This window comes from Condylostylus longicornis, unplaced genomic scaffold (assembly GCF_029603195.1).
Source record: "Condylostylus longicornis isolate FDR11 unplaced genomic scaffold, ASM2960319v2 ptg000048l, whole genome shotgun sequence".
In the NCBI taxonomy this organism is placed as follows: domain Eukaryota; kingdom Metazoa; phylum Arthropoda; class Insecta; order Diptera; family Dolichopodidae; genus Condylostylus; species Condylostylus longicornis.
In genome coordinates this window covers 18,322,300-18,333,473 of record NW_026578017.1, presented here as the reverse complement: position 1 = coordinate 18,333,473, position 11,174 = coordinate 18,322,300, and the positions used below count along the sequence as shown (strand labels likewise).

At 22.9% G+C, this 11,174-nt stretch overlaps 2 protein-coding genes across 3 annotated transcripts in view; both read left to right on the top strand.

Annotated features, from left to right (window-relative positions):
* Positions 1-1,125: 1,125 nt before the first annotated feature.
* Positions 1,126-4,147, top strand: LOC129611128 (O-acyltransferase like protein-like). The gene is made up of 12 exons (XM_055524094.1): positions 1,126-1,144; positions 1,277-1,425; positions 1,516-1,665; positions 1,761-1,923; positions 2,008-2,157; positions 2,316-2,752; positions 2,826-2,905; positions 2,959-3,072; positions 3,200-3,537; positions 3,639-3,781; positions 3,949-4,057; positions 4,128-4,147. Exons 1-12 carry the CDS (start codon positions 1,126-1,128, stop codon positions 4,145-4,147), a joined length of 1,872 nt encoding a protein of 623 aa, XP_055380069.1.
* Positions 4,148-4,779: 632 nt separating this feature from the next.
* LOC129610742 (probable beta-hexosaminidase fdl) overlaps positions 4,780-11,174 on the top strand; it is a 57,107-nt gene continuing 50,712 nt past the window's right edge. The window contains exon 1 of one of the 2 annotated variants that reach the window (XM_055523420.1): positions 4,780-5,071. Coding sequence is in view for 1 of the 2 variants with exons in the window: in XM_055523419.1 (XP_055379394.1) it covers positions 10,464-10,477 (14 nt within the window). In the remaining variant the exon portion in view is untranslated. Of the gene's footprint in view, positions 5,072-10,340; positions 10,478-11,174 lie in introns of those variants that run through there. The other variant, XM_055523419.1, reaches the window with a different exon arrangement.

Sequence of the window (11,174 nt, the reverse complement as noted above, 5' to 3'; positions counted from 1 at the left end):
AAATAGGCCACATTCAGGTAATTTAGGAGCTACCAGCGCACCCTGAAAACTTGTTCTACCCAAGATCTTACAGTTTAAAGATGATTTTTCAGTTTGTTAGATTATGTGGCCTCAGCCTTTGCAGTCTACTCCTACCCGCAGCTCCCAGCAGTTTTAATGCTTCTATGTTGCTATGCGTACATAATCTTTTCTCATGATTTCTCGCGAGATCTTTACTGTTTCATCAATGCTTTTAATATTTAAATCATTTTGTAAGTCTTCATTTGTGACATATTTGTGTACATTTGTAGCATATCCGAGGTATTTGTTTTGAATTCTTTGAATCACCATTCAAACGTCAAATTTTAAAGTATTTATCAAACATAAGCAAATATTTTTTGTTATATTAATACCCGAAAATTTTGATTTTGGACAATAGTAGTGTGAAACTTAGAAAAACCCGTTTGTGAACCCATTTTGGTTATTTTATTTTTAATTGAAAAGTTTTGAAAAAAAAATGTTGATGAAAGATGAAAATTTTTTTTTTTTTTTAAATAAAACCATCTGACATAACCAAGAAAAACATATGCTTCGACAGCTGTAAGATTTTTAAAGTTTTTAAAACATTAAATTTTACTTTACAAAACTTGAAAAAACTTTAAACATTGAGAAAACGAAGACGTCATCATTTTATCTCATTTTTGTTCAAAAATTGTTATCCCAGATGTTTTGCATGCAAAAACTTTGTAAAGTTTGTAAAGTTTTTATAAACTTTCTTATATCAGACAGACCTAGTAATAAGCATGTATTAAAATTTAATTAACTGTTTCCCAAAATATGATAAAAATTTTGCAAAAATTATATTTACTTTCCGGGTACCTCTGATATTTATGGTTATTTTCAAAATATAACGCAAATAATAAGCTTTTATTATACTGACATACAGATGTAAGTATGTGATGATCGCATTACCTCAAGTTAAACTTTGATTCACTCGATTGATCTCATAACTGTAATTTGGTGTACATATTAAGTTAAACGATTTACATAATATAAGTATGTATGTATGCATTTTAAAGTTACTGCATTCACTTCTACTTAACTTTATTGCTGAAAAATTTATACACAAAAATTTCATTTATTAAAATGATTTCAAAAAAGTCAAGTATTTTCGCAGTTATTTTTATTTTTCAAATTTTGAATGTAAATTCAAAATTTAGTTGTAAGTTTTTAAATATTTATTAAATGTAAAATTAGATTATTAACATACCTTTTCTATTATTAACGTATCCTCTAGCGTCATTTTATGTGGAATCTCCACCAATTTATGAAGTAGAAAATTTTTGGGAGTGTCTATACGGAAATAAACTACTACCGTCAGCCTATTGTTTAGTTTTTTCGCAAATAATTCCCAAAGAAAATTCCTCCCTTTGGAAACAAATTCAAGTAAAATTTTTATTTTATATTTTAAATTTAGAACTTTATGTCTATTAAAAATTTTTAAATGCACGTGAATGCACTTTACCAATATTTCAGGAATATTCGACTGATTTCAAGCATAATTTTCGTCATGATTTTTTAACCTTTGGAGTTTGCGTCCAAGCATGCAAAAAATTGTTAAAAGAAAAAGAGGATGAAAATGAGGATGAATTTATTACTTCGGAAACAAATATTGACAACTTAGCAGTATAAAAGATTTTTTCTTTAGAAATTTATAAATTTTTAGAACATATTACAATTTATAATAAATAATTTTTTGAATTTATATTTAAACATTTCAGATAAAAAAACATTTGCAAATTCTTAATGATCCAGATACCAAATTTAAAAGCTATGATTTAACAATAAAAAAGTGTTTAAATTTTCGTTTCATGAAGAAATATGCTCTGGAATTGAAAAGTATAACAGCTACATGTACTGCAGGCTCCGAAATGGTTTACATGCGTAAGAAATTATAAAAATTTTAATTTAATTGTTTAAATTTAACATATTTTTAAATAGCTAATTGAAAATCACTTTTCATTTTAGGTTTTTGGGATATAACATTTATTCTTTTACTTTTAACTATTATAATTTTTATTGTTGCTTCTTCTTTATATGACTTTCAGTTGAAATCGAAACATTCATGTAATTTAAATTCAAACTTGCATTATAAAGCGGAAATAGAATCTCAAAGTAGTAAGAAAATTTATTTAGAAAACATTTTATTTGAGCTTTTTTCCTGTTTTTAGAAAATCAAATATTATTATCATTTTCTCTTTGTCGCAACTATTACAAACTAATAAATATTCAGAATGTAACACATAGATATAAAAAAAATTTTGGATTCATTGAAGGCCTTCGATTTTTTTTGATGGTCAGCGTAATTTTGAGTCACACCTTAATTGTAATGTTATTAGTTGGCCCTAGTAATACCCAATATATTGAGGAATTTCATCACCATTTTGAAAAAAATTTATTGTTAAATGGCACAATAATACTACAGACATATTTTGTTATAGGAGGGCTTCTTTTAACTTTAGGATTCAATATAGAAATTAACAAAAACAAAAATAAAAATTATGTAAAATTATTTTTAAAATTTATTCTATTGCGCTATGTACGATTAGTACCAATTTACGCATTTGGGATATTATTCAATATTAGTTTCTTTACAAAAATGATGCATGGTCCGTTCTGGAAATATGTAACGCAGAGTGAAAAAGTTTGTTGTCAACGTTATTGGTGGGCTAATATGTTGTTCATTAATAATTATGTTTCACTTGATGAGCAAGTATGCAATTTTTGAATATTATTGTAATATTTTTTATAAATACATACATATATTTAAAATATTTATTTTAAAGTGTCTCCCTCAAACATGGTACCTAGCTGCTGATTTTCAAATGAATATGGTACTTTTGGTGTTTCTAATTTTAATCGAAAAGTATAAATCTATTATGTTTTACTTCTAAAATAATAAATTTGTTATTATTCTAGAATACCATGTATGAAATACTGGATATTGCTGTTTTGGAGCGGTCTTGCTATTTTATTACCGGCAATAACAGTTTATTTGAATAAATTTGAGGGAGTTTTTTTAATAGCTCCAGAGTAAAAATTTACATTCATTTTAGTGTTTTATAGTTGTTTTTGGTTTTCTGTTATAATTTTAAATTTTTTTTTTTCATTTTTATCGTTTAAACAATTTTATTCAAATATTTTTTAATTAATTTTTTAGAAGTTATCGATACGGCATTTGGTTTGATGAACATTTCAAATATTATTTTATTCCTACACATAATAATATGGGGGGTTATCTGGTTGGTTATATATTAGGAAAAGTATTATTAAAATTTGAGGAAACTCATATTCAATTAGAAAAAAATTTTAAATTCAAATTGTTATGGTATATCAACATACCATTTGCATTATTTGTAGTATTCAGTGGACTCATATTTTATGAGATTGACTTTCCAAAACCATCAATATTTGCAGCTATTTATGCAGGAATAATAAGAAATTTGTGGGCCGTAATGTCTGGCATCCTAATTTTAGGAATGGCTTATAAAATTGGATGTAAGTTTAAAATAAACGACATTATATGCATAAATTCATGCGTTTACAATTCACATATATAATTTAATATCAAGAGAATTATTACGTTATATTCATTACAGGGATCATTTATGAAATCTGTTCCATACCAATATTTCGCGTTTTTGGAAGATTATCCTTAAGTTGCTTAATATTTCACACGCACGTTATACGAATATTTTGTGGAATTTTGCATAGTCCACCGTACTTATCAAATTTTATAATGGTATGTTCTTTGCAACAAATATTATGTACAAATTTTATAAATTTTTGTAAATAACTATGTGCATAATTTTAATTTTTTCAATACGTTATTAAATATTTTAATACAAATTTACGTTTAGCTTATTATAAATTTACGTTTAGCTTAATACAAATAATATTTACGTTTAGCTTATTATTATTCTGGGGGTTGTGTGTGCATCGTATGTTTCTTCATTTCTATTAACAATTTTGATAGAATATCCAATAGCAAATTTAGTTAAAACACTGTTGGTAAAAGGTAAAATTTCAGTACTTTTAATACAAACAATCTTTAATAATTATATAAATGCATATGTAAATTTTTTTAGCAATCAAATCAAACATTTAACCATTGGATTAAAAGTTTTACAACGCCTAAGAATTTGAATACATACATATTTGGGTGTACGTATGTATGTATGTACATACATAGCGAAGTTAATATTTTGAATATATTTTGTTAATACCTTGAGAGTGTAACTTGAGTCTTATTAATAAATAGTGCTTAAAAAAGCATTTAAAAGCCAGCATTTTTAAGTAATTTATACTTTTTTTTTGCGATTTTATCATATTTTTTTGTTTAAAGGAAAGCTTTTTTAAGCTAGAAAATTAAAATGCTTTTACACAAAGTTGCGAGTTGTAATGTAACCTCAAACTGAACTCAGAAATTTTCTAAAATCTGTTCACAATAGTATTTGAAAATTTTCAAAAAACTATTTTGAATTAATTTTTCCGAATTGATAGGTCTCATTCAGAGCTGTCAATTTGGCATTCTGTTCGCAAAAAGAAAAAAATATATAAAAAAGCAAAAAATAAACAAGTGTCACTTGAATTAGAGTGAAAATAGAGAAATTATTTTAATTTTACTTTCTTCCGGCAAAAAACAAAAAGAATTTCATTCTCTTACTAAATTAAATGTAGTTTAAAATTTAATTATTGTTAAAAGAAATTAAATATACCGTATTTTCAAAAATTAAAATAAAATGTACATATATAAGATAAGTTGAAAATTTAGATATTGTTTGGGAAAGAAGAAAAAAAAAATATAAAACGAAATTTGTATGTCTACATTTTTTTAAAATTTTTATTATAGTTAATTTAAGAAAAAAATTTTATGAATAAAAAAAAAGATATCGAATTTGATATAAAAACTTCAAAGACAGAAAAAATCAAACACGGATTCGATAATATCTACTGTATCTGAAGTATTAGGTGGGGGGATAAATTTAAGTGAGAAGTGGAGGACATGTAAAGAAACTTTCAGGAAGTGGGGGTGAGTCGAAATATGTGAACTAATTAATTATCTATATAAGTAAAACTTGAAAAATTTATTTGTTGCCATAGCCTATAACGTAAAATATGATATCATATTATATTAAACAATTGTATATGGATATAAGTACGTAGTAAGGCTTGCTATGCAGTAATTGTATATTCTGTGTATCTATAAAATCGTATCAAAATATTAAATATGTACACAAATAGTTTTGCATAAATATAAAAATATTTAGCAATATTTATATGAAAAAATTTTGAAATAAAACTTATATACATATGTATGTATGTAGGTATACGCTTCATAATGATTTAAAATAATATAAATCATGAAAATGAAAATATTTTTTAAAAATTTAGTATTAGTATTATTGTAATGTTGATCATTTTTATCATTTAAAAATTAGTATTTTGAGTAAAATAAGTGAGCACAGACATGTATATACGTATGTGAACATGTAATCAGAAAAATCTTTTATTGATCATATTCCCCGAAAATCCAAAATCTTCGCGAAATCGCATACAAATGTTGGTACACATTTAAAAACACTAACCTATCTATTTACATTTATATAAGTACATTATAGACATTCCAATTTCCAAATGTGACACACGTAACCTACCTACATATATAATATATTAAACAATAATATGGGAACCTCATTAACTATTATTTAGTTACTTAAATTATGCATTATTTAATATATTAATAGAATAATATATTACACTAAATACATATTTATTTTGCTTTTGAATTTCGCTTTTTGTTTGGAAGAATTTCAATTGAAGATTTCAATTAATTGTGGTATATTATTTATTTATTATTCATATCACAAATTAACGTGGTCAGATATAAAAGTAGGTATTAAATATTTTAAATAGGTATCTAGGTTTACCTACCTTATTTAAGTTATTATGTTCAATTTCTTAGTAGCAAGATAATAGATAAAAATTGCACAAATGTTGTAATTGCGAAGCACAAGATATAGATATTTGCGAATGTAATTTATTAGAAAGGGTTGTCCTACAAAAATTAAATATAATTTATTTCTTATCGATAATCTGAAAAATCAACTATTCTCATTAAATAATAAGCAATAAAATTTTTTAAATAATTTTTGATATTTCAGTTTACTTTTTCAAAAATTTCAATAATAAAAAAAATAAAGTACGAGTATCCATAACTTTTAATTTATCTTTCAAAGCTCGTTTCCGGTTCTCCGTTACTCAGTTATTTCTGTTGTTTTCTTTTTATTTTTATCCAGCAAATAAAAACATAAATAAAAAAAAAAAAGAAAACTAAGAATTAAAAATTGTGATAACGTTTTCTTTATTATTCAATAATATTATTGTAATTTTTATAATTGTTTTAGAACAACGTTTGTTTTAATATTGAAAAAAAGAATATGTAGGTATCTATTAAAATATTTACCTAACTATACTGAATTTAAATAAAATATAACTATTTTACCAATTTCGGTTTTATATTGATACGAATGATATGAATAACTAAAATAGAATTTATTTATTCACTTTTCTCTATAGCTTTTCTGCTTGATCTAATTGTCTTTTATGTTTATAAAATTTTCATAAAAACGCACTTGTACATATATGTACATACCTTAGAACTTGTAAATATACTTATTTCCCTACATTGATGGTCTTCATTGTCAAGTGAGTTTTTTTTTAGAGGGCATTCTAAGGCTTCATATATCAATTAAAAAAAGCCTTGATAATACGATATCTATAGTATTTTTACGGATCAGAAAAAAAAATCGAAAATCGATTATACTCTAAATTTAATTGTTAAGTGCTCACATATAAAAAAAATTGTGAAACATTGATGTTTGTTTTTCAAGAACTCTGATAATAATATGATTATTTTGCATTTGCTGAAAAACATTCTATGATATAATTAATTAAACATAGAAATTTATAAAATGCTTGCGTATGTTTTTATTTACAGAAATTTATGGATTTTTTTTAAGTCAAATAATTTTGTATTTACTAAATAATTAATTTTCAAACTGTGAGATATATATATATATATATATATATATATATATATATATATATATATATATATATATATATATATATATGTATATGTGAAGTGCATATTTAAAATATATCAAACTTGTTAAATCAGAAAACTAGAATTATCTTAAACTATGATAAAATTTTTCATGAATATTTTTGAAATTTATTTTCTATATAGTAGGTAGAAAAGCACATTATTTCATTAAAAATATTTTAAAAATCTACCTAAATGAGTGCGTAACATACGTAGAATTAACAACACCACGTAGATGGACATTTAACATATGTAAATTGACAATCATTTACTACGCGCTAAACACCCATTTAGGTAGATTTCTTACTACTAAATTGAATAACAGAAATCTCTCTACATATACTTATATAAATAATTAATATGCAAAGTGAGCTCTTATAGCATTTAGTCAAATTTTAATATTAATTCTAATGAACAACAACTAAAAATTGATATTTTCACATAAAAAACACATATAGCACTTACACAATGCTAAACCTTTTCATAATTCAATAGAAATAAAAAATAATATGAAAATACAAGACTTTAAAATAAATAGGTATTGTGCTTATGTAATAGGTATTGTAATTATGTAATTAAAAGGTTTGTGAAGAACCTTAACAATTTAGTAATTAGTAATTTTATAGTTATTCCTTTTTTATTTAAACTAACACCTCAATCAAGAAACTATCAAGAAACTATACGAGGAGCATCTTATTAAATAAATTTTTATGACATTTACTTATATGGTAAAATTTTTTTTTTTCAGACTTACAAATGGGAATGGGATACCTTATGATTTTTGCTTATAAGAATTTAAATTTCTCTTTAAGTTTTTGTTTTTTTAAACATATGTATATACTTAGATCAAATTATGTACATATATGTATACATAATGTACATATTATGTACATTATGTATACATATACATATATTCCCTTTTCTTCGTATTTATGTATACGGTAAAAAACAAAAATCTTTTTGTTTTTTCAGTTCTCCTTATTTATGTTCGTTTTGTTTTATCATCACTGTTAATTTTTTGCTTGTTTAATAGTATATCGTTTCTCAATGAAAATTTATTTATTTTTTTTTTCTTTATAATAAGAAGGGAAAAATAAATATAATATTAAAATATCTTAAAAGTATAGGTATTCTCCATACAGGGTGTCTAATTTAAACTTAAATTATCTTTTATGTACATTAAAAAAATTTTTTTGCAGTATTCTTTTTAGAATTTTAAATTCCAATGTGAATAGTTTTCTTAATAAAACAATTTCCAAAAGAAATGAAATTTTAATTATTTTTAAATAAATAAATTATGTTATTCAATATTATTAATAAGATGAAATACGTCAATAATTATTCGATGTTTTAAGAGAAACTATTCCTAAGATATAAATTGTTAAAATAAAAATGACATAAGAAAAGAGATCGAGAGAAAAAATCGACTTTTTAATTTTTGAAGAAGACACTCTATAATGTATGTGCCTACACATATATTTTATAAGACCAGACGAACAAATTATTAAGTTTTTGTATTCTATATTTTTTGTCTTACAATTTATTGTAATATGTACATTTTAGCAGTATAGTATAGTCCGCGTAACTTCATCGTTCATTTTTTTATTAAATATCTACATATTTTGTACTTTATGGAATAGTAAAAAGATATTTATGTGTTTATATGTACCGTAGCATTTTTTATAAATGTACAATCAAAATTTTTTTTTTCTACAAAAAATACGTGACCAGATTTTTTAGGGAAAATTACTCGTCACAATTATTTTGTCGTTAATTTCACAAAATAAAAAGTTCAATATTCATAAATAGCTGTCTTTACAAATAGCTACTTAAAGTGTGGAAAAAAAATGTGTTATTACTGTTATATTTATAGGCTCATTGATATAATATATATGTACATGTAGGTGTTCATAAGTGTATTTATGAGAATGCTGAATATTAAAATTTAATGTTTCTTTGATTGAGTTTTCTTCATCGGTGCTCCTCTGTATTTTTTTGTGTTTTCAAATAAAGGTACATTTATTATTTTTTTGTGTTACTCTTGTGCAAAAAATTTAGTGTGTGCACACTACATATAATATAAAATTGAATCATAATATAAATAAAATGAAAGTGATGTTAGAGAGTGAGAGAACTTTGATTATTAAGCAACTCAATTTTAAGATGAAAAGACACACATAATATATTATTGCTAGCTATACTAAACAAATCACAAGATATTTTGTATATATGCATTGTTATTGTTTTTATTTTTATTTTGTTTGATAATTGTTTGATATAGGAAGAAGTAGAGTGAGGAGAAAAACAAAAAAAAAATTAGAAAAGAAAAGTTGCGAGATGTAGGTTGATTTTTTGAATATTTTAATAAAAAAAAATTTTCTATTGAAATAAATAAAAAAAATACAATTTTAAACAAAAAATAATATTAACAGACATTTTATGATGTGAATGAAATATAAAATTTAAACTCCAAAAAAAAAAGAAAAATAAAAAAAAAAATGGAAAAAATTACCAAAGAAAAAGTGTCAATGCACCGGTGAAAAAATTTTTTTTTATGTTATTTTTTTTTTGGAAAAAAAAATTTATTAGGAAAAATCTTCGAAGTTTTAGTTTTTAGTGAAATTAAGTGAAAAATTATTTTTTAAAAAATATTTTGGAAAAATTTATTAAAATTTTCAATATAGAAAAAAAAGTAAAAGAACTAATAAAATTCTTTAAATAGAACTAAAATTATATTGGAACGGTACAATATTCATACACACTTATGTAGATACATATAGCTACTTAAATATATGTATATAATAATATTTAATTTACAGCTGTTTTAGGTTAAATAATAATATTCAAAATTTATAAAAATAATTACGTGTATGTTTTCTAAATTTTTTCAATTTTGGATTGAAGCCAAAAGAAAGAAAAAGAAAAAAATCTAAAAAATCACCAAAATATTGTATCTACTAGTAGATCTTACTTAATTACATAAAATTGAACAAAAAAAGAAGAAAAAATATTATAATATAGATTAAAACAATTTTGTTTTATCAAAAATTAAAACATTTCTTATCTTTCGTAAGATTTATTTTTTTTCTGTATGAAATATTTATTATGATAATTATGATTTTTAATTTACTGAAAAGATTATAAGAAAAAATGTATAACAGAAATAATATGTAGTACAGTTGATGATTGCCGAAATAAAAATAGAAGAAGAAATTCAATAAAACTTTTACAAAAAAAATAATATTTATGGAAGATTTTAATTCATATTGATATTTTAAAAATTTAATTAATTACGGTATTTATTTATAAAAAAAAAATGAGACCTGGGAGGTAAGATATGTAGTCATTTTTGTAATAATATCTGTTATATATGCTTACATATTATGTATGTAAATAAGAACAATATGAATTTAATAACAAATTTAGTTTTTTTATTTATAGTTTTGATTTAATTTTCATATAATGAGAGTTTACTAAAATAAATTTTATTCTTGTTATAATTAATTAATAAAATTGATATAATCAATCAAATTTTGGATGACGGCAGTTAATATAAAACTTATATGAAATGCAAAAATATGTAACGCAAAAAAAATCCAGCAATCATTTAGTCTTCAGTCCTAAATTAACGCTTACTCTTCTAATTCAAAGTTTTACTTTTTAGGAGAAACACATGTCGAAATTTCGCTGTTTCTTCCAAATTTTTTTTTAAGATTTTTCTATTTCCGAAACTACTGAGTCTTTACAAGAAACCTACTTTTAAACGCAAGCATTTTCGGTTTTCTAAACGAGGGTATAAAATATTTTACTTCTTGCAGAATCACCCTATACAAATTATTACAATATTATAAATTTACATAATATTTTCAATTTTAAATATTACAACGATTTTTCATATTCAAATGATACTTAGAATTTTTTGCATAATTTTAAGTAAGACCTAGTTTAAAAAACATTGACTTTACTATCATAAGTAGTGTACTCTAAAAACATGTAATTTAGAAAAAAGGTTTTTATTTTAAAATTT